This window comes from Hypanus sabinus, chromosome 8 (assembly GCF_030144855.1).
Source record: "Hypanus sabinus isolate sHypSab1 chromosome 8, sHypSab1.hap1, whole genome shotgun sequence".
Taxonomy (NCBI): domain Eukaryota; kingdom Metazoa; phylum Chordata; class Chondrichthyes; order Myliobatiformes; family Dasyatidae; genus Hypanus; species Hypanus sabinus.
This window is the reverse complement of record NC_082713.1, coordinates 160,683,894-160,708,909: the sequence shown is the minus strand read 5'-3', so window position 1 is coordinate 160,708,909 and position 25,016 is coordinate 160,683,894. Positions and strand designations below refer to the sequence as shown.

Sequence of the window (25,016 nt, the reverse complement as noted above, 5' to 3'; positions counted from 1 at the left end):
GTTCCAGATTCCTTTCACGTGCTACCTTGGCAGAGGAAACATACGACGCCTGTCAGCTGCCCCAGCACATTCAAACTGTGTTGGTTGTTGACGCAAATGATGTATGTTTCGATGTATATATGACAAATAAAGCTAAGGATTTCCAAATGATCAGATTCTGGATTGTTAAGAGTTTTAATACAGCAAAGCTTTGAAGGAGGGAAAAGTAACTAAATTTGGGTTGGAAATGTTTCAGTATTTAAGACTTCTTGTAAATAATGCATATTGTTTATAATTGAAAGATTTTGAAAAGTAACATGTAGTTTGACCAAAATTTAATTAAAATTAAATAATCTTTCATAAGATACCTACTCGAGGATTCTGATCTTTTGTATCCGTTTTCAGACTTGTTCAGCAGGAGTTTCCAGGATCCAAGTGGTAATTGCTGCCAACTCAAAGGACCACACTGCAATCATGGTTTTGCTGTGGAGAAGAGAAGCAACCTTCAGATAAAATTGATCATTTGTGAAGATGTGTATATAGCTCATTCAAACCCAAGATATTGTGTAAATGATAGTTTTAGCTAAGCTTAGCATAGCTTAGAACAAAATGGCACAAGATTTTTTGGAAAGTAATTGAACGCCTCTATTGGAGTCACAGTAGTTCTTACAAGTTAGGATTCTTCTTTTGAATAATGGATTCTAACTCAGCAAATGCTTATACATACAGAATATGGTCTTTCCCTAATTTAAAGCCATCCCTATTGGCACTGTCCATTTTTGTGTTTAGTATAATTGCATTGATATAAAATAAGTGTTTTCAAATAATACTTCCAAAGGGAACTCCAAAGAATTATCAAATTTTGAATTTTAATGTTTTTGCATATTAACATAAAATATTATTTTTCCAATCAGATTTCATTGTATTAAAAATCTTGTGCCTATTCATAAAATCAAGTTATGTTTAGAAAATTATTATGATGTATCATTTAATATTTAAAGGAATCATGAGTTAATATATTGATTAACTAGATAAGCTTTCAATTGAGTACTCAACCAATTTTAGTGCAATCTCTCCAATTTTCCCACCTCTTCAATTGAAAGATGTGAAATACAAATAATAGATCTTCACTCAATGATATTCCTTCCATTTGTAATTATTAGCAGCTCCACTGATATAATTCAACATCCCAATTTGAACCCATCCACTTTCTGCTTGCTCCATTGAGCTTCATCTTAGTATTTTGTGATCTTCTTTGTTTGGCTTATTTTTGTTACTGCACATTTATGACAAATTGAGAGAGTCAATACATGGCTCGTTCGTGAAATATTTATTACTAGATTTGTTATTGAAAGTTGACATACTTGATAGTATCAGTGCAAGGAAAGAATGCAGAAAGTAAGTATATACTGGTTCTAAAGTGAAAGAATATTGAATGCAAATAACGAAGGCATTCAGGAACAAATGTGACCACATATTCTTTATTTATTAGGTGGCTCACAATTTAATGGATTCACCATTCAGTAAATTGGAAGGAACACAGAATCAGCTGAACTAGCATTCCACAGATGCATTCTTTTATTATTTTCCTTCCCTGGGCCGCTAATTGAGAAGCAATTAGATGCCTATGCTGAAAAAATTGCATTTCTGTTAACTTTAATGAGTTGGGCTCTAAAATGTGCTGGTGACATCTGCACTGGGAGTTTCCACTCATCATTCTTTTGGTTGATTAGCTTCTGGCTTAGTCTTCAATTTTTGAAATTTACTGACAAGAACTTTTTATAAGAACATTTCTATTAGAAATAATGCCTCTGTTTCTGGAAGAAAATTAGATATATGGAGTGGTAAAAATCAAAGATATAGCCTGCAGGACAGACGTATATAATATGATTTTTTTTTGCTGATAGTTTTATTTCTAATTTCCTATGGTTATTTATATAAAATTATATATTTGCATTATGTTTCAAAAAGAAAATTTGCTCTCTTCCCTCTTGCCCAAACTCAATTATACAAACCACACCAACCTCTGATAGCTGGATCACCTTAAGCCCTGACATTACACCAATGTTTACTGTAGCATTCCAGCTTCAGGGAGAAGAATCCATTAACTTTGTTCAGTCTCAAATCTGCTGTAAAATGTAACAATGGCATTGTTCTACAATGAGGCAGAGAAGTTACATATATATTTGCAGACAGCAAATAGAAATATGTCTGTGTGTATCTAGAAAAAAATATATAATTCTATTCATGTGATTTTGTATTTCCTTTTGATTGTACAGAATTGTTTGATTTGCTATTTTGAGGATGAACAACTTTGCTCCAATTCTTATCATTTGCTTTTCCCTCCCAAATTTGGGCTTAACCAGAAACTAAGATTTCATACCCAATGTACTGGTCTATCAATGTGTATTTGGATAATTATAGTCTACTGCTGTTTTATGTGATCCATACAGTGTTTGATGCAAAGATGTCATCTGTATCTCAACTAAAAATTCCAATTTTGTAGTGTTTTTAGTATTTCATTTTCAGTTTATGATAAAACTTTAGATTGTTTACAGAGAATGTATTTAATTTCTAAAAACAGATAGAAATCTTGATCACTCCAGTGATGTGCTTGTGTCTGTTTTCCTTATTGATTCCTATTTTGTCAAAAAACCTTTTACCCCCCCCAGTGATTGTTGCACTGCACAAAATAATACATTATTTTTACATATATCAGGAGCACTTATAAATACTAATACCAATAGAATTAATCAGAAGTTATTCTTAGCGTCTTAAAGTGGTGATGCAGCAAGTAAGATTGATGTTTTGGAAAGACCACTTTATGGTTAAATAAATGAAGGAAGGTTCATTATTATGTAGAACAGGAGTGAAAAAGACACGTATTTAGAAATGTGAAATGAAGCAAACAAAAGTAGAAACACTTAAAAGCTGGGCAGCATCTGTGGAAAGGAAAATTAAGTGAATACAAGTAAATGACATTTCATCAGTCCTTAATTCAGAACTTGTATTCTGATTTAAGATTACTAGACTGAACACTCAACAGTTCCTTTTTCCACAGGCACTGCTTGACTTGCTGAGTATCTCCAGATCGTTTTTTTTTTAATTTGCAGAAAATATATAAACTGACTGTTCAGTAAGGCATTACTAAACATTGGTGTGGTTTATGGGGAATGATTTTTATCTTGATCCTAGCTAAATAGCCTGCCAGTATTTTTTGGTAGACATGATGTATTTAGTGATAGAGTACTGGGTGTTAAGATCGAGGTAACTTCTGATCAGAATTTTAACAGTATAGGTTGACAAATTTTATCTACAAAGATCAAATATCCCCATAAAATTGGATTTGGACATTCCCTGCAGTTGAGTTTAGAGATGATGTTAGTGAAATTACATAATCATGTATTTCATGCCATGAACAATGATCTGAATGTGTAGAGATTAAGGAATACAGATGACTGATAGTATATGACATGATTTGAAGTACAGTCCTGGAAGTTTGCTTACGTGACATTTCATCAGCAGGCATTGCCTGCATTACCTTTTAAACACAGAGCTCCCTTTGCCACACTGTGCCAGAGTTAAGAGGAAGGAAATAAAGAAATTGTCCTATTGTCTTGAAGAATCAAATGCCAGTATCTAAAACAAGTATTTGACCAATGAAACCATTTCCTTCATACCAATTATTTATAAAGTAAAGTAATTTTTATCAAAGTACATATGCAGCACCATATACAACTCAGATTCATTTTCCTGTGGGCAGGCTCGGCAAATCTATAGAATAGTAACTATAACAGAATCAATGAAAGATCAACCAGAGTTCAGAAGACAACAAACTATGCACTTGCAAATATAACTAAATAGCAATAAATATTGAGAACATGAGATAAGAGTCCCTAAAGTGAGATCATTCATTGTAGAAACATCTCAATGGATGAGCAAATGAGTGTAGTTATCCCCTTTTGTTCAAAAGCCTGATGATTGTGGGGTAGTAACTGTTCTTGAACCTGGTGCTGTGAGTCTTGAAGCTTTTGTACCTTCTACCCAATGGCAGCAGTGAGAAAAGAGCATGGCCTAGGTGGTAGTGTTCTCTGATGATGGATGCTGCTTTTACACAACAGTGTTTCATGTAGATGTGCTCAATGGTAGGAAGAGCTTTATCCGTGATGTACTGGGCCAAATCCACTACCTTTGTTGGATATTATCATTACTTCTATTACAATCTGTCAAGTGACAAAGAAACAGTTATAACCTTTTTATATCTTGCTCCTGAATGAGTTGGGGATTTGATTTGAGACACTTAAGCATTTGAAGATATTTTAAACTCCAATAAGATTTGGGATGTACAATTCTACTTGAAGGTGCTGGGATCCTGCTTACAGCCTTGACTGCATTATCCTGTTCTTGTTCAAGTTCAGGTACAACAGTAGCTATTGGAAAGGTCATTCTGAATGGCCACATTTCTGCTCTCATGCAGCATATAAGCTGTTCAGTTTCTTGTCATGAGGAAGCAGAACTCATTTCTAACCAATTTGAACCAAAGCATACAGCAGCCATTTCTCTGCTTCTTGCGACTGTTTTGATTGATTTGTCCACCGGGTGACTTAGAACATCAGACTTTAGTAATTACTTTCATAGCCTTGGTATTCCAAAGCACTCTATAGCCACTTGTGTGAGGACTGTGTGAAGGAAAGTCACATTTTTAATGTGGAGGAATTAAACTTGGTTCTAGGATTTAAGAGAGGCTGAAGATATTTCCTTACTATTATCACCCTCCTACAAAACCATTCTGATCCTAATAAAGCACTCTAATGGGCCAAAAATTGATTAAGAGGAAGTAGATATACTTAAAATGGATAAACACAAGAAATTCTGTGGATACTGGAATTGCAAAGCAACATACCTAAAATGCTGGAGGAACTCAGCAGGTCAGGCAGCATCCATGGAAATGATGCTTTGGGTCAAGACCCTCCTGAATAGGAGGAGACCTAAAGACATGTCTCAGTCCAAAACATTGACTGCTTATTCATTTCCATAGATGCTGCCTGACCAGCATTTTGTGTGTGTTGCTTAAAATGAATGTCATCTTTTCCACACAGGATGCATTCTAAATTACAATGAGAGAATATAGGTGAGTAAATTAGCACCATAATTAGCCTTAATTCTCAAACCATTTACAGACTCGGGAGGGAAAAAAATGCAAGATACACACTAATTCAAAGAGTGTACAGAATTAAACCCAGAAGTCACAGGCTAATTTTACTGCTGGGCAATGTTCTAGAAACAATAATTAGGGACTGATTTAGAAGCCATTTGGATTCATTGGTGAAAACGAGGAGATTTATTAAAGACTAATTGGATCTAATTATCAATATCTTTTAATGAAAGTAACAAAGAAGGCTGGTGAGGGAAATACAATTGTTGTGTATATATGGACTTTTAAAAGATAGCCAAGGTGACACATGAAAGGGTTGTCATTCAGATTAAAGCCCTTTGCTTAACTGGGGCAGAAACAAAGTAGCAGTTAATGATTCTTTTGGGATTGCAGGTTACAGTACAATTCCCCACTGGTTGTTAGTAGGAACAGGATTTTCACAATATAAGTTGATATTTGGACTTAGATGTAGAATCTAAACTTTCAGATGACATAAAACTGAGAGGTGTTATAAACTCTCAGTTTAGTAGGCTTAAAAGCTGTATATACCCTTATGGAGTTGGTGAAGAGATGGATAGAATTTAATGCCGAGAAACTTTTAAGCGTGCGAGTGTTCTGGTGAGAAGAAAAGTGCAAAACTGTGAGGCTCAAATCTAAAAGGAGTTCAGGAGCCCTAGAGTATATTTGCACAGTTCATTGAAAGTGACAAAGCAGGTTAACAATATGCATTGGGCTGCCAGGCTTTATAAAAACACATGACTAAGAAAATCACAATTAAAGAATTACAAGACACTGATATGGCCACAACTGGAGTACTGGACTCAGTTATACCTCCCAGACATTAGGAAAGAGGTGAAGATATGTGGAGAAAATGCAGAAGATAGATTGATCTTAGAGTAGGGTATAAGGTTGGCATGACATTGAGGGCTGAAGGACCTGTAATGTACTGTAGTGTTCTACATTCTATGTTCCAAGAGATTTTCCAATGTGATACCTGGGAAGAGAGATGTTAGGTATGTTGACAGAGTGGATAACTTGGAATAAAGGAAGCTGTGAGATCTCGCCAAGGTACAGTATTTGAAATCATGAAGGGTAAAGGCAGAGTAAATAGAGAGAAATTCTCTCCATTGGTGAAGGGATTAGGAACCAGAGGACATAGAATAAAACTGACAAAGAATGGAAAGTGAAATGAATTTTATTTTAAACAGTGAAAATGTTTAGTACAGAAAACACTTTCAGGATAGATTCACTTGTGGCATTCAGGAGGGACCAGGTTCAGTTCAAAGTAAGTTTTATTTTCAAAGTACATCTTTGTCACCATCTACAACCCTGAGATTCATTTTCTTGTGGGCACTCTCAACAAATCTATAGAATAATAACTATAGCAGGATCAATGCAAGATCAACCAAAGTGCAGATGACAACAAACTGTGCAAATGCATATATAAATAAATAGCAATAAATAACAAAAACATGAGATGAAAAGTTCTTGAAAGTGAGATGATTGGTTGTTGGAACATTTCAATGATGGGGCAAGTAGAGTTGAGTATTGTTATCCCCTTCTATTCAAGAGCCTGATGGTTGATGGGTAGTAACTGTTCCTGAACCTGGCTGTGTGAGTCCTGAGGCTCTTGTGCCTCCTACCTGATGGCAGTAGCAAGAGCATGACCTGGTGGTGGGAATCTCTGATGATGGATGCTGCTTTCCTACAACTTTTCATGTTGATGTGCTCAATGGTTGCAAGAGCCTTACCCATGATGTACCGGGCCAAATCAACTATTTCTAAACATTCAAGGAGGTTATCGACACCTTCAAATTCTTCATAGTCCGAACTTGTTGAAGTAGTGAAATCATTTCATTTTTACTTATGATGGTTTCTGGCATCTCCAAGCCTGAATGCTTGAAATCACCGTGAGCAAAACTGTTCTGAATTATCTTACTGCTTATTCCTTGTCAGCTATCAGTGACAAATGCACTGCTTTTGAACACAAATAAACACAACAGACGCTATTTAAAAGCTGTTCGCTGGAAGTATGGTGTAGCATTTAACAGCTACAAAAGTGCACACTACTAACACTAGTTTGAAACTGTTCAGCAATGGTCTGTTGACCCAATTAAGCAGCATGGTGTCCCAAATATTCTTGATTGTTTTTTGTTCTTTAAGCGTTGTCCTAATTAAGCAGCTGTCCAATTAACTGATGGCCCAATTAACCAGACTCCACCGTACTTACTAATAAACAGTTTTTGTGCAGTAAGAAACAAAGTTTCTGCAGACGCTGCCTGATCTGAGTATTTCCAACATTCTCCCATTTCCAGCATCTACATTTTATCTGCTTTTATTTACTGATTCGCTTTTGCTCCACCTTTACTTTTTTCAAATAATTCATTTTGTGTTTCATTCCTTAAGATATATTGGCTCTTGAAAAGGTTAAAAAGACAAAGGTACTGCAGGTGATTTGGAATGCAACTCCACTTAAAATTCCCTGCACTGATTGTTAGTTACGTGCAGATCTAGAAGTACACAAGCAGGAAATCTGTCTTTTGTAGAAATTCAGAGAACTAGAGAAAAAGGAATGTGGAGCTGAATACAGGGCAGATAAAGCTAATTCCCTGTTTATGAGGTACAAGTGACCCACTCTGCATTTTATGTGCAGTGCAGAGCCGTACCCTGTGCAACGGACAGGGAAAGGCACTCTGTGAGAAAGTTGACAGGCACAATGATGAATAAATTTCTCATGCAGAATTTCCCCATGGGTGGTATCAGAATGTTGCAAACAATGTTTGCCTATTTTTGCGCATACTTTTCCATTATTTACACCCACATTTTAGTGTAGGCTGAAAAATAAAAATTACTGCAGATGATCAGGACCCTCATAAAAGAACGAAATTCACACCATTAACTTCACGTGTGAAAATTAGAAATGACATCCATTGTTCGTTCCCACACATTAAGCACAGCATGTTTCAGAAATTTAGGCTTTTCAATGTTTATAGAGCATAATTTTGCATTATAAATATATTCAATGAAGCCAAGTATCAAGTAGGTCTTTTGAGTTACTTAACCCAAAACGCAGTGTGATATTACTTGAGTGAATGGAAACCATAATCCATTGTTTGTGTTATCAACATTCCAACCACAAGGTTCCAGAAAATCTGACATTAAAGAAGTTGCACAATTCATCGTTTTCTTCCAGCTTTGATAATTAAAAACATCCTCAATTTCAAATGTGTTTTTTTTCATTCTTTTCTTTCTATAACATTGCCTAACCTATTTAAATTTATTTTTGATGTTTAATTTATTCATATGCATCCATCAGTTTCAAAACAACAGAGGCCAATTGTTTTCACTGAATATTAGCATTCTTCCGTCATGTATATCAAACTCTCTTACTAAACCGGGGGTTCCCATTCTGGGGTCCGTGAATATCTCGATTAATAGTGGGGGGTCCATGGCATAAAGAAGTTTGGGAAATCCTGAACTGAACAATCTATCCATTTACACTCATACGAAAGAATAAATCTGGATGGATGTGTATAATGAACAAAGTTGTCCAAGCATCACAAGAAAGAAAACATTTAACCCTTTCATTAAATAAAATAGGAAGCAAAATCAGTATTAATAAATGCATGAATGTGTATACATGCTCTATATATTATATATGCTATCACTATTGTAGTTTACATATCAAGGATGAAGAAGAAAATTGCAATTAAATTATTATTTTTTCCCTGCTGTGTCTAATATTCTGGATTGACATCTGCATCTTGTTGAACTAGAATAATCTTTAAAAATCTCTGACATATGTGGCATTTTGATGCAGTTTATTTCTATTTTCTCTTTCAGAGAAAAAACTTGCTTCACTCCCTGTCTGCATGTTTCAGAATAAGTGTAGTGAAAATTCTTTCCTCCCATGATTTTCCAACCCAGCAATTTGAACATAAATGTGCCAAAGAGATTAACCTTTCACTTCAGTTAACTCACAAGACAACTGAGAATTGTCTGGATCATGAACCTATCAGAATTTTATTTTGAATGTCTGGACAAGCAATCAATCCTACTGTGAGCTGTGATCAGCTGAGGAGAAGCAGTAATGGATTTATAAAACTTCCTCAGTTAAATACTCACAAGAGTTATACTGCAGCAATACCAAATGAACGTTGACATCAAGGCACATTGAAATTTTTGGGAGGTGATTAAAAAGGATAAGTTTTTAAGGACATGTCAGTCCATGGACTCCTCTACTGCTGTGATGAGATCACACTCAGGTTAGAGAATCAACACCTTATATTCCATTTGGATAACTTCCAACCTGATGGCATGAACATCGATTTCTCAAACTTCAGTAATTACCTTTCCTCTCCTCCCTGCACCATTCCCTGTTCCAGTTTCCCTCTTTCACCTTATCTCCTTACCTGCCCATCACCTCTCTATGGTGCTCCTCCCCCTTCCCTTTCTTCCATGGTCTTCTACCCTCTCCTATCAGATTTCCCTTTCTCCAGCCCTTTATCTCTTCCACCAATCAACACCCCTCCCTCCCCTCTCAGTTTCACCTGTCACCTACCACCTTGTACTTCTTCCTCCCCTCCCCCAACTTCTTCCTCTGACCTCTCACCTTTCTTTCCAGTCCCAATGAAGGGTCTCAGCCCAAAACATTGACTGTTTACTCTTTTCCAAAGATGCTGCCCAACCTGCTGCATTCCTCCACCATTTTATGGATGTTGCTTGGATTTCCAGCATCTACAGATTTTCTCATGTTTGAATTTTTAAGGAGGGAAGTAAATCAGGAAGGTTTGCCCAACAAATTTAAAGGCCAGCATATACTGTTCTTCCTTGATAGCATAAATACTCTCGAATCAATAGTTTTCATCTCCTTTTGGCTCCGAACATTCAGTTAATTGGAATCATTTCTCACCTGTACACAAATGCTTAGAAATTTGGCCTGTTCGTGACCATTTTGCATGCAACCTTTGCAGATTGGAACAGGTACTTCTCAGAAATATTAATCCTTGTTGCTGATTGTTATTCTTGGCCAGGTAACTCAAACTGTAGCATCCAAACATGCTTGGCAGCAGAAACCAATATTTAAAATTTGTTCATGATTTTCCCTATCTGGACATTGCCAGCAAGTCCTTTACTGCCTGTCCCTAAATGCTCTTGAGAAAATGGAATACTGGAACCCCAGAGGTCATTCTGGTAGGGTAAGGAGTTTGCGGATTTAGACCGTCCAGGTATCTATTTTCAAATCACAATTGTGTGCACCTTGGAGAGGAACATGAGAGTGGTAGAAGACCCACGTCCCTCATGATGGTGGAAGCTGTCAGACTGTTCAAGCAAGTAAATCATGCATATTACTGACATTGCATCAAAGTAGTAGAAGGAATGAATGTTTTGGATGGTGGACATGGTTCCATTAAGCAATCTGCTTTAATCTGTATGATGTTAAGCTTCCTGAGTGTAGAAGATGTCCTCGTCCAGGCAAGTGAACTGTATTGCATCACACTTCTTGAAGATAGTGGAAAGGCTTTGGGAATTAGGAAATGGGGCAATTCATGGGCTACTGAGCTGTCTTTGTGGCCAAAGTATTTGTGTAACTGGTCTACCCTAGTTTTTGTTTAGTGGTGAACCTGTTATTGCTGGTGAGGAAATTCGATGATGGTATACCATTGAAAGCCAAGGGATGTGGTCATATTCTGTCTTGATGGAGAAGATTATCCTCCAGCACAAATGTTGCTTGCCAATGATCATAAACATGAAAATGGCTGCAGATGACGGAAATCCAGAGCAACACACACACAAAATTCTGGAAGAAGTCAGCAGGTCAGGCAGCATCTATGGAAGTGAATAAATAGTCAACATTTTGGGCTAAGACCCTTCTCCAGGACTGAGAGGGAAGGGGGAAGATGCCAGAATTGAAAGGTGAGGTGAGGGGAAGGAGGCAAGCTGGAAGGCGATAGGTGAAGTCAGCTGGTTAGAAAAGGCCAAGTGTTGGAGAAGAAGGAATCTGAAAGGAGAGGGGAGTGGACAATAGAACAATTACCATTTTGTTAAATTGCCAAAGCTTGGCTGCAAGGAGCAAACACCCCTTCTTCTGACAGAAGGGAATGAAGGCCATTTATGCAACAGGTGAAGATAATTGGGCCTAGGATTTTGCTGTGAGGAACCCCTGCGATGATATGTCAATACTGGGATTGCTGACTTCAAATGAAAATACTATTTCTGTTTGTGTTAAATGTGACTTCAACAATTGGGGTATCTTCCACTGCAAATTCCACAGATTTAAATTTTATTAGGTCTTCTTCAATCTCTCAAAGCATTGCCACCTCAATTCACCTTTAGAATTCAACTCTGTGACCTATGCGATAAGATCTGAAGCCGGCTGGTGATGCTGAAACCCAAAGTGAGCAGCTTATCAATAACCTTGTGCTGACAACACTTTCAGCAATAGCTTCCATTACGTTGTTGATGACTGAGAGCAGACTAATTGGAGAGTAGCTAGCCAGATTGGATTTCTCCAATCATCTAGCAATGATGGGCACAAAATCATCAAAAAAATTAACGCCAAGTGATAATTCCCCACAAAAAAAAAACAAGGAGGTTATGTGCAAATACACTATAGAGTATGTTAAGGTATGATATTCTGGCCCAGAAATTATAGTGTACAGGTGATGACTTCTGCACCAACCAGCACTGTGATTTTTCTTTCACGCAACACTAAACATTCCAAACCATTCTGGAGATTCAGTGGGAATGAAGCATAGGCTGTTGGAGGCCTCATTAGAGGAGGGCTAATTCTACCATTCATTCACATCCATTTGAGTAGTAGCTACAAAGAAAGCACAACGGCAGCTATATTTCATTCGGAGTTTTAGGAGATTTGGACTGTCACCAAAAACACTCTCAAGTCTTTATAGGTATACCATGGCGAGTAGTCTAACTGGCTTCAGCACCATCTGGAAATGGAGGGAGGACAGTGGCTACTGCAAAGGAGTAAAGTAAGCTGCAGAGAGTTGTAAACTTAGTCTGCTCCATTATGGACACTAGTCTCCATAGTATCTAGGACATCTTCAAGGCGCGATGCCTCAGAAAGGTGGTTCTCCATTATTAAGGTCTCCCACAACCCAGGACATGCCATCTTCTTATTGCTACCATCAGGAAGGAGGTACAGGAGCCTGAAGGCACACACTTAACAATTCAAGAGCAGCATGTTCTTCTCTGCCATCTGATTTCTGAATGGATATTGAACCTACGAACACTACCTCACTACTTTTTTATTTCTATTTTTGACTACATATTTAATTTAACTATTTACTATATATATACTTACTGAAATTCACATTTTTTCTCTATTATTATGTATTGCATTGCACTGTTGTGGCAAAGACAACAAACTTCATGATAACACACACAAAATGCTGGTAGAACACAGCAGGCTAGGCAGATATATGACACTGATATTACACCTGATTCTGAATTCTTCTTCGCATAAGTATTGTGAAGTTTAAAGCCTTAATTTCCATTCCTGCACCATACTCTGTTCCTGAGCACAGCCCAACACTATTCCATCAAATTATTCTGAAAGCAAACCAGACCATTTGGAAAATTTATTATCATATTGACAGCAAGTTGGGCTCCAGATTAAAAATTCATACCATTAATAAGATTTTCCTACCTTCATAACAATTTCTAATGAGTCCAAAGCTCATAAACTCTGCTTCTGAATTCTCTCTCATGCTTTTGTTACCACTTGATTATTCCAACATAATCTTGGCCGAACTACCCCATTCGGTGGTTGGTAAATATGAGATAATTCGAAATCCTATTGTCCAAGTAGTAATTCCACCATGTATTCATTCTGTGCTTGCTGTCATACATGGGTCCCTAGCTGAACAATAGGTCAATAGTCAAATTAAAAATTCCCATTTTTCACTCATATTATTCTCTGTGTTTCTATGATGTCCTCTAGCCTCACAAGTCCAGCTCCTCCGAATTCCCCAAGCAATTTTAACACCACACAATTTAAACTGTGAAATTTTCTTTCTTAATCCCTTTGCCTTTTGGGATCTCTTTCACTTTCAGAGTCATTCCTTAAAACTTTTATCTTTGACCTTTTGATCATCTGACCCAGTGGAATTATGAAACATACGACCCCTTTTCACTTAAAGCTGGGCGCAAATTAATCCGTGACATTATTTCAAAGAAGAACAGAGCATTATATTTGACCCATTGTATAATTTTTCCCTGATTCAGTCACAAATAAATTTGGCAGATCATTATTGTGGGAACTTGCTTTGCCAAAAACTGCTGACACAATTCCTATATTAGAAGATGACTCTAATGTTAACCATTCCATTGGTTTGAAGTGCCTGGGATTGTCTGGAACCACAAAATGTGCTGTATGGATGCACATCTTTCCTTAATGTCTCCCCTTTGGTACAGTACCCAATTGTGTTTTATAATTTGTCTTAAAATATTATACTACATTAAATAGTACTGTATGATTTTGTTGCAATTTGAAACAAATTAAATAGCTGAACTTTAGATTTAATCTTGCGAAATATAAATTTACATTATTGAGTAAGTGCTTGAATTTTGTGAGAATTCATTTATTGGAATCATAAACATTAAAATTGTGTCACGCATCTTATTTTACATTTGTTTTATGGGACAATTAGTAGACCAGTAAATATACTGTTATACTTAATGCAACATTGAACTAGATGAAATCTTGCAAAAAAAAATAGTGGTGTCTGTTTTGCACAAGATTACTATGGAAACTTGTTTTTGGAATTACAATTTGCAATGGTAAGATAAATATCCCAGTGGATTCACATTTCATTCTGAGGTATACTTAAGTTATATATTGATCATTTTTAATCACACACCAAACAGGGGCACTTGTTCAGTTTCCTTATGAATTCTGGAAAATTCTGAGCTACCCTTATGTAATACAAAGACTATTTATGATCAACAGTACATGTAAACCAAAATAGTGGTACAGATTTTATCATTAAAATGACAAGGCTTGTTAAAAATAGTCTTTATTACTCTGAAACTTCCAACATCTAACAATATGCAGATAAATTTCAAAATAGAGAAGCTACTGTTAATACATCCTAATCATCCACAGGAGGTGCTATATAACCTTTGCAAAGGAATAATTTGAGTCTTTTCATTTCTTAGGTACTATTCTTGGCATAAATTCTACTGTCTTGAGATGATAGGAATATTTTAACAAAATAGCAAGTCCTAATTACTACTGAAACTGCTTTTGAGACCTGTAAAGATAATTGTACTTATGTACTATGTAATAATCTTAGATTAATTGTTCTAAAATTATCTGTATTTTAAATAGGAAAACTGTTTTTGAGTCCATATTTCAAACCTAATGAAATAATTAATGCTAAATTTAGATTTTCTCACTTCCTAGTTTGCTTTATGTCAGATTACTTTAATATAACTGGCTGATGGCATGGCTGTGACTAGATACAAAAATCTTCTGTGGGAAATGATTAACAAAAACTCATAGCAACACAGGCAAAATGCTGGAGGAACTCAGCCGGTTAGGCATCTGCAGATCCTTCCTGTGTTAACAATAACTCATGTTAGGTCTGAGGAGATCCATTTTGCACAGACACTAAAGCTTTATAGTTAATTTTCTACAAGTCAAAGAAAGCAATATTCCAAAAATCTGGCTATTGAAGTCAGAATGTGTGTTAAGTGAAATGCGCGAGCAATATGCACTGCTTAACATGCTATGGTGAAACAGAAGTGTGCTTCATGAGACTATTAGGATTAGATGGAAATCTGATAAAAAAAACTGTTCAAAGTTTAGAAGAGGTTTAATAAGATAAATGGGATAAAAACAATTTTGAGCACTGAGAGTTGAACACTATAATTGAAAAGAAAGTATTAAGGACATATGAGAAATTATTTAATGAAGGGGATATAAGAAAATAACATGCCCTGCTAGAAAGTATGATAAATGCAAAATTAATAAATCTCTTAAAGGGCTTTTGAGAAAAGTCAGGTTTAAGATCAATTGAAAAGTTCTTTCTGAGTCACTGGACTAAACATAATCAGCCCAACAAACAATTCCTATGTTGTAGCTAAATGTAATTCTAACCTGGCTTCCAGTAGTGTAATACAATGACTATAAATGGCTATGGATTACTGGCAAATTGGTTTACTATTGTTACGAGTATCAGGGTGCAGTGAAAAGCTTGTCTTACATACCATCCATACAAATCAATTCACTACAACAGTGCATTCAGGCAGTAGCAGGTAATACAATTAGAGTGCAGAAGGAAGGGTAATAGTACAGAGAAACTGCAATGTGGATAGACAGTGAGGTGCAAGTCACAACGAGATAGATTGTGAGGTCAAGAGTCCATCTTAGCATACTAGGGACCCATTCAGTAGTCTTATAACAGTGGGATAGAAGCTGTCCTTGACCCCTGGTCATACATGCTTGCAGGACTTTCTATTTTCTGCCCGATGGGAGAGGGGAGAAGAGAGAAGGTTTGAGGAGGGTGTGGTCTTTGATGATGTTGACTTCTTTACTCAGACAGGGAAAAGTGAGTCTGCTGAGGTTGGTTTCTGTGATGTCCAGAGCAGTGTTTGCAACTCTCTGCAATATCTTCTAGTTATGGGCAGTACAGTTGCCTTACCAAGCTATGGTGCATCTGGATAAGATGCTTTCTATGTAATATGGATTAAAATTGATGAGTGTCAAAGGGTACATGCCAGATTTCATTAGCCTACTGAGAAAGCAGAGGCATTGGAGAACTTTTTTTTGCCACAGAGTCAACGCTGTTGGACCAGGGCAGGCGATGTTCACTCCTTGGAACTTGAAACTCTCAACCCTCTCACTGCAGCACCGCTGATGTAAATGGCAGACTGTGCACTGTCCCCAACCCCTTCTTGAAGTCAATGACCCACCTCTCTCCATCACTTCTTCTGGCAGTTTATCTCTCAAAGAGTCATCGGATGATACGGTATGAAAGCAGGCTATTCCGCCCACAATGTCCATGCTGTATTAAGTGCTGTCCATGCCATCACTTAGCCAATAGACTTCTATGTTGAGGAAATTCAAATGCTCGTTGTTTTCAAATAAAGGAAAAATATCTATAGGTATTATTCAATGAAAAATGGTGATGTCAATTTTTGTCTAAGCTTTGCTCATCTGCTTATCATCCTCCTTCTTTCTGTCACTTTCAGATTTGCCTGATTGCCTTTGTAAAACTCACTGAGATAAATACATGTTATCCTGTTCAACATGCATCACTGAGTCAAAGTCATCAAAAGCTGATCAACCTTAACTGAAGATGGAAATATTTGGAATGTCTTAAGGATCTAATAAATATAAACATACTTATTTCATATTTTAAACATTCATGCTCCATTTCAGTTTCCTGACCACTCTGTTTGTTTATAAATATGATTGTTTAGACACTTAAACTACATTGAACATTCATATCTTTTACTTATTTTGGATTATGTTCAATTCTTTAACTTTTATCAAAATGGCTCTCGTGCCAGACCAATGAAGAAAATTAAATGAGGTAAATTTAGTATATGGTTGAAAGTAAGGACACCTTCTTATGAAAAGTGTTTGACGTCTCTGGGCCTGTAGAATTCAGAAGGATGAAGAGTGGCCTCATTGAAACCTATTGAATGGGTAAAGGCCTTGGTAGACTGGATGTGGAGAGGATGTTTCCTCTGGTGGGAGAGTCTAAGATCAGAGGACACAGCCTCAGAATAGAGGGGCATCCTTTTAGAAGGAGATGAGGAATTTCTTGAGCTAGGGAGTGGTGAATCTGTGGAATTTATTGCCACAGGCAGCTGTGGAGGCCACATCTTTATGTATATAAATGGCAGTAGTTGATAGCGGTTGACAGGACAAGAAGGGATATGGGGAGAAGGCAGGAGATTGGGTCTGAGAGAAAAATTGGATCACCCATGATAGAAACATAGAAACATAGAAAATAAGTGCAGAAGCAGGCCATTCGGCCCTTCGAGCCTGCACCGCCAATCAGTATGATCATGGCTGATCATCCAACTCAGAACCCTGTACCTGCTTTCTCTCCATACCCTCTGATCCCTTTAGCCACAAGGGCCATATCTAACTTCCTCTTAAATATAGCCAATGGAAACAGTGGCAGAGAATTCCACAGATTCACCACTCTCTGTGTGAAGAAGTTTTTCCTCATCTCGGTCCTAAAATGCTTCCCCTTTATCCTTAAACTGTGAACCCTCGTTCAGGACTTCCCCAACATCGGAAGCAATCTTCCTGCATCTAACCTGTCCAATCCCTTTAGAATTTCATATGTTTCAATAAGATCCCCCCTCAATCTTCTAAATGCCAGTCAGTATAAGCCTAGTCGATCCAGTCTTTCTTCATATGAAAGTCCTGCCATCCCAGGAATCAATCTGGTGAACCTTCTCTGTACTCCTTCTATGGCAAGAATGTCTTTCCTCAGATTAGGAGACCAAAACTGCACACAATACTCTAGGTGTGGTCTCACCAAGGCCTTGTACAACTGCAGTAGAACCTCCCTGCTCCTGTACTCAAATCCTTTTGCTATGAATGCCAACATACCATTTGCCTTTTTCACCGCCTGCTGTACCTGCATGCCCACCTTCGATGACTGGTGTACAATGACACCCAGGGCTCGTTGCATCTCCCCTTTTCCTAATCAGCCACCGTTCAGATAATAATCTGATAATAATGATGAAATAGTGCAGCATATTTGATGGGCCAAATGGCCTAATTCTACTCCTACATTTTATGATCTGACGATCTTATATCTCATCAGAGTTTCCCTCTTCTATTATAAGACCTTCCTTTTATCAGAAAATATCACCATCAGGAACCTTTCCATCACCATCATGCATTCTTTCCATTAGCATCAGGCAATCCCTCTATCATCATCAGTAAGTGTCACCCCCAATCATCATCAGACATTTCATCACCATCAGACCTTCACTCCATTACCTTCTGTTCCCTCTTCATTGGCTACCTCCTCCAAAAGATATCCCTTCTTCACTATTTGACATGCCCTCCCTTACCATCAGTTGCCCTCTGCAGCAACATCAACCACCGACCCCCTGCACCATGATGCCCCTCAAAAGGAAAATGGATTGATGTAAGCCAGCAATTCTGACATGAATTGCTAAATGACTTGGTGGCGAGGTGGAGATACGTCCCTGCCAAAGGAAGTGTAAGGCACTCCTTCCCTCTGTTCGTCTGCAGGTCACCTTTGGGCAAGGTGAGGCACCTGCTTAGTCCGCCAATAAGCGCCATGTAAATCCATGGGAGCAGGCTGAGGATGGTCATATGAGCAGCTAGTGCATGTCACAATTCCTTGTTATGCAACCACTGATACCAGGCAGGCAATCTCTGAAGAGAATTGATAATGGCTGTGGTCGCCCATCTGTAACAAAACTGCCCAGAAGAAGGCAATGGCAAACTAATTCTATAGAAGAACTTAGCAAGAACAATCATGATCAAAGACATGATTGCCAATGTCATATGACATGGCGCAAAATGAACAAACAATTTGCTAAATCTATATATCTAATTAGTGCATTTTGTAAAGGAAATTGCATGCTTATACAGTGTCAAAACAATGGAGAATGTGTTCATTATGGCAAATCACTGGAAGAAAAATGGACTCTTCTAATGAACAAAAAGCATTTAAAAAAAATTATAAATGTTTTTCCCAAGAATAGCACCTTCACTGAGGCAGGGAGATATTGAAACTAAAGTCTCCGGATATTTTTCTAATTGCTTCTATTGTACAAAAACGATGATAACGTTTCTTCTGTCACCATGGGCATTCCACATCCATGGTTAAATTGCAACAAAAAATATTTCTGAAATTTTTATTATGCAAATTGTTGCCATGGAGAAGTCGGCAGGCCAGAAGGCTGTGAGATTTACTTAAATGAAACTCAGGAAATGTCTCTAACGGCTTTCTGTCCCCACTGGAGTGTGAAAGGGCAGAAATATCAGTGCAAAGAAGGATTACACCTCACAGCTTTTATGCAATGTGCCATGGTAGTGCAGTGATTAGCACGACACAATTACAGCTCAGGGTGTTCTGGAGTTCAGAGTTCGATTCTGGCATTTACTCCTGTAAGGAGTCTCTGTACATATTCCCCGTGGAATGTGTGGATTTTCTCCAGTTTCCTTCCACAGTCCAAAGACATACTGGGTAGGTCAAATGGCCATTGTAATCAGGTGATTAGGTTAGGGATCGTCAAGGTTGTCAGGGATTGTCAGGCCTGGCTCAAGAAGCTTGAAAGGCCTAGTCCATGCTGTATCGCTAACTAGATAATAAATTAAGGGAACGTACAGCACATCCTCAATTCAGCCACAATACAACAACGCATAAAATTGTCCGAAAGACATTGAGGAAGAGTCAAGTAGTTTCCAGGCACGTGGATTTGGCATGAGGGGGATTTGTTGCTGGGGCACTTGCTTTCTTTGTTTCTTGTGTGGTCTACATTATTTAACATTTCAGTTGTGTGAAGATCTATTTGCATATATAAACACCCACGCACATAGAAAACTGCGGGTCAGATGCTGGGGGGTACAATCATTCTTTGCAGTGACATATGCTGCTGGTGCTATTTCGCACTCCTGTTGGAACAGATGGTGATCGTAGGTGGGTGGGGGTTTATTTTAGAGAACACAATGTTGAACTAGAGCTGCATTATTCTACTATATATTTGTTCTATTTTCATGGTGCGAACGTTCTCAACTAAACATTTATCAGCTTTACTTGAGATCTTTCCCCCATAACTTTTTTTTTTGAGTTCACACATGAATTTTTCCATCTCATCAAATGCGGTGAGAAGTTCTATTTCTACATGTTTAACTGATCAGAGGACTGCTTTTCATTGTGTAAAAAAATTATCCTTTCATTTTCTTTCTAATATTACTGCATGATTACTTTGTTCCAACTATTACACACTCAGTGACGACTTTATTGTTTACCTCCTGTACCTAATAAAATGGCATTGAGCGTGTCCTCATGGTCTTCTGCTTTTGCAGCCCATCTACTGTGAAATTTGACGTGCTGTGCATTTGGAGATGCATTTCCGCACGCCTAAGTTGTAATGCCATGGCTTCTTGAGTTAATGTTGCCTTCCGGTCAGCTTGGTTGGAGAGAGCACTGTTTGGGTGTTTTTGATTTGCTCTTTAGCTGGTTCAGCCCAACATTGTGTTCCAAGTTCAAAGTATGTTTTTTATCAAAGTTTGTTTACAACATACAACCTTGAGATTGGTCTCCTAACAGGCAGACAGATGGCCTGCTCCTGTTCTGTACTGTTCAATGTTTGACGTTCTATGAACCGGTCTGGCCACTCCCCTCTGACCTCACTCATTAACAAGGTGTTTTAAATGCCGCTCACTGGATGTTTCTTTGGGGTTTCTTTCACCATGGTCTGTAAACTCTAGAATCTGTTATGCATGAAAATCCCAGGAATTCAGCAGTTTCTGAGATACTTAAACCAGCCCATCTGGCACCAACAATTATTCCACGGTCAAAGTCACGTGGACATAGAGACACATTTCTTCCCCATTTTGATATTTGGTCAGAGCAACAATTGAACGCTTGATCATGTCTGTATGTTTTTATGCATTGAGTTGCTGCCACATAATTAACTGATTTGATGTTTGCACTGACTAGCAGCTGTACAGGTGTACCTAATAAAGTGGCCACTAATTGAATTTCTCTTACCCCATGTCTACACTATATGTGACATATGTGTAGTTTCAGCTCAAGCACGTACTCTGCATGGAAACCCGTTGATCAACAGCGAATTGTCTGTGCACATAAATCACAAAGTTTAACTTCAGAACTCTGAAGAGAATTAAGTCATTGTAGACCAGCAATAAAACTATGTTCCAAGAATATGTCTTTATAATCAGTATGAGTTGTACTAACAATAATTAACAATAATGAGCTATATTTTAATCTTATCCCCTGCCATTAGCACTGCAGGATTTCCATGGTTAAGAAGTAATGGGAAAAGAAAATTTAACATTAACATCTCCCAACAGACATTTGGCTGTATCTTGACCTTCAACATCTGTTGACATATTATAAGTTAAAGTTCAGGTAATTAGTAATTAGAACCTATCCTATCTTAAAATACCAAACATGACAAAATCTACAGATTAAATAAGCCCAGTTCTAATTCGTACAGGTGACCAATCTCCTTGTGGAAGACGGGTTGTTAATTAAATGTATTATAAGAGGCTGTTTTAATTTTTACAGTTATTCCAATTTTAACTAAAGTTAGCCTGCTTTCTCAAGCCTTGGTAAAGTTCAAAGTTTAAAGTAAAATTTATTATCAGAGTGCATACATGTCACAACATACAAGCCTGGGATTCTTTTCTGCTTCGCAGTAAACTGTAAACATCAGGGACTATGAACTGCGACAAACTGTGCAACTACAGATATAAATAAATTGTAATAAATAACGAACATGAAATAACATGATAACATCCATCAATATAACAAATAACAGAGTCCTTAATGAGAGTAGCTATCCCCTTTTGTTCAAGAACCTGATGGTTGAGGAGTAGTAATTGTTCTTAAACCTGCTGGTGCAAGTCCTGAGACATCTGTACCTTCTACCTGATGGCAGCAGCGAGAAAAGAGCCTGGCCTGGGTGGTGAGGATCTTTGATGATGGATGCTGCTTTTCTACAACAACATTTCATGTAGATGTGCTTAATGGTTGGGAGAGTTTTCTGCTCAAAGGCATTGATGTTCCCATACCAGGGCATAATGTATTGAATTGAATTGAATGATCTTTATTGTCATTATACACAGGTACAATGAAACTCTATTTGGCTTCCTCTCAGGCAATCAAACAAAGTGGTAGATAAAAACAAGACAGTGATAGAAATTAAATAGATAAGTAGCAGAAATTAAGTTACAACAGCACCAGAATATCACAGTAATGCACAAAGTGCTGTTAGTGCAAGTATTTGAGTCCTTGTGTGTGCTCACAGTTTCAGTCATTGTTCTGTGGGAGTAGCCAGCCAGCAATCTTCCCACCACACATCTACAGAAGTTTGCCAAGGTTTTTGATAACATGTCGAACCTTCACAGACTCCTGAGGAAGCAGAGGCCCTGTAGTGCTTTCTTTACTACGTATAATATTTAAATGATGGGTCCAGGACAGGTCCTCTGTGATAGTCACACCCAGAATTTTAAAGTTACTGACCCTCTCCACCTCTGATCCTCTGATGAGGTTCATGGACCTCTGGTTTCCCTCTCCTGAAGTTTACTATCAGTTCCTTGGTCTTATTGACATTGGTTGTTGTTATTAAACCACTCAGCCAAGTTTTCAATCTCCCTTCTGTATGCTGATTCATCACCCCTTTGATACAGCCCACAACAGTGGTGTCATCAGCAAACTTGTATATGGTGTTGGAGCTGTACTTAGTCACACAGTCATGGGTGTAAAGCGAGTAGAGCTGGAGGCTAAGCACATATTCCTGTGGCGATCCTGTGCTGATGGAGATGATGGAGGAGGACTTTTTCCAACCCAGACTGACTGGGGTCTACAAGCAAGGAAATCCAGGATCTAATTGCACAGTGGAGTATTGACACCCAGGTCTTGGAGTTTACTGCTTAGTTTTGAGGGGATGAAGATGTTAAGTGCTGAGTTGTAATCAATACGGAGCATTCTGCTTTATCTATCTTTGCTGCCCAGATGTTCCAGGTTGTATGAAGAGCCAACAAGATAGCATCAGCTGTAGACCTGTTGCTTTGGTAGGCGAATTGGAGCGGATTCAAGTCGCCATTCAGACAGGAACTGATATACTCCAATACTAGCCTCTCAAAACACTTCATCACTTTGGATTTAAGTGCCACTGGGCGATAGTCATTTCGACAGGTTACCATGATCTTCTTGGGCACCGGTACGATTGAAGCATCATAGGCTCTCTTCAAAGATCGGGAGGAACAGCAATATTTTATTCTTGTCCAAATAATAACTCAATCAAAGCCCATTACCACCTCTCCAGAAGCTGGACCCCTCACCAGATTGGATACCCCTTCTAACACCATTGAGACACAACACAAATGCAATTGTAGACGTTGGAGTGAACTCACACAAACCCCTCCCTTCCTCAGCCCTCAGGTCCCTGTTTCACAAGTATTAAGACCTTGTGGTCTACAGCCTACAAGATCTCTGCCACCCATTATTAAGATTTTTAACAACAATTAGATACCTTGACCACCATTGAGCACCACTGCTTTCATATTTCCCCACCGTTCCTCAGCTGGACTCTAAATGCTGGGCTGCTTTACTTGACCGTGGCCTTTTATATTCAATAATCAGCCTGATTTTGTGACAATGATAAAAAAGACAAGCTTAAAGAAGTCTACCGATCAACTGCTGGACACTCAAGGAACACATTCTTTCAAATTTCTTGCTCTTAAAACATAAATCCTCATGTAGACCTCTCAACTGGGTTAATAAACTGGTCTGAGTTTCAGTGAAATGAAAAATAATGCTTGATTTATTATCATTGAAAAACATTAATGAAATATAATTTAATTCAACTTAATTCATTGTTGTAATAATTTAATGATCTCTGATAACACTGGGCAACAAAGATTTTATGTCTTGAATACTTTTGGGTACACCTTATGGATTTTGGGCTGCTGCAAAGTCAGAATAATTGATACTAAGATTAAGGAATGCACTTTTGTTGGTCCACCAATCAAACAGTTAATCAATGCAGACAATTTGTCATTTGCCTACTGGGACTGGAGAAAATCACATGGCATGTATTCAAGGATGTTGAAAATAGTCTAGGCAATGACACAGCACCAAGCTACATGTAGCTGGCTGGCAACATGCTTCAAGCATACAAAACACTGAAGTACAATATGTCACTAAAGATTCATTTTCTGCTTTCGCATTTAGGTCTTTTCTCTCCAAACCTTGGCGTTGTCGGAGATGAGCATGGTGCAAGGTTTCACCAGGAGATTGTGCTCATTGAGAAATAGTATCAGGAAATTGGAATCCATCAGAATTGGCTGATTACTGTTGGACGCTTAAGTGAGAAGCCTCAGACACTGAGTAAAAATGAAAATCATCAATAAAACATTTTTAGCTTAGTTTAGCTATTGCAATGTGTCAGCACTATCATGGAATTAAAGACATTATATTCAATAAAAGTTAATTTCTTGTTTCTCCAAATTCCTACATGATGCAAGTAGTCTGAAATTATATTTGTGTTTAACTTCAAGCACCTTTACCTACTGTACACTGGGAAGTATTTCACAGGAGGCAATTAACCAGCCCATCTTTGGCGGGTGGAAGAAACTGGAACATCTGAGGGCTTTGGAAGAACATGCAAACTCCACACAAGCACTACCCTAGGCCAGAATTGAACCTGAGTCTCTGGTAGCAATGTTAACTACTGCGCTACCACATTGCACTACCATACTGTCCCGGATCATTTTTCTGTAACACTCAACAGCTTTAATGAAATTGCAATAAATTAGTATTTCGTTCATTCATTATACATGAGCGATCATGGCCTTTCCGTGACCATAATTGTTCTTGGCATATTTTTTACCAAAAGTGGTTTGCCACTTCCTTCTCCTGAGCAGCAGTAATTAATCATAGTTCAAAATATTTTAAAAATTCAGTAATTGCATTCTTTTGAGTCTAGGCACTTTGTTGGCATGGATTACATAAACATTTTGGGACTACATAACCTATTATATTTGAGTTTGAAGGTGCGCGGTTCACTCCACATTGAAAATAAATTATACTTTAATGAAGGCACTGGCAGGATATTATTGAGAATCTAGTGCCACCTGTAGGTGAAAACGTTACATGGT

At 37.9% G+C, this 25,016-nt stretch overlaps 1 protein-coding gene across 3 annotated transcripts in view; it reads left to right on the top strand.

Moving 5' to 3' along the window:
* lin7a (lin-7 homolog A (C. elegans)) overlaps positions 1–2,576 on the top strand; it is a 68,389-nt gene extending 65,813 nt beyond the window's left edge. For all 3 annotated transcript variants that reach the window (XM_059978389.1, XM_059978388.1, XM_059978387.1), the window contains one exon: positions 385–2,576. In XM_059978389.1, the coding sequence (XP_059834372.1) occupies positions 385–492 (108 nt within the window). In that variant the 3' untranslated portion in view covers positions 493–2,576. The remainder of the gene's footprint in view (positions 1–384) is intronic.
* Positions 2,577–25,016: the final 22,440 nt, after the last annotated feature.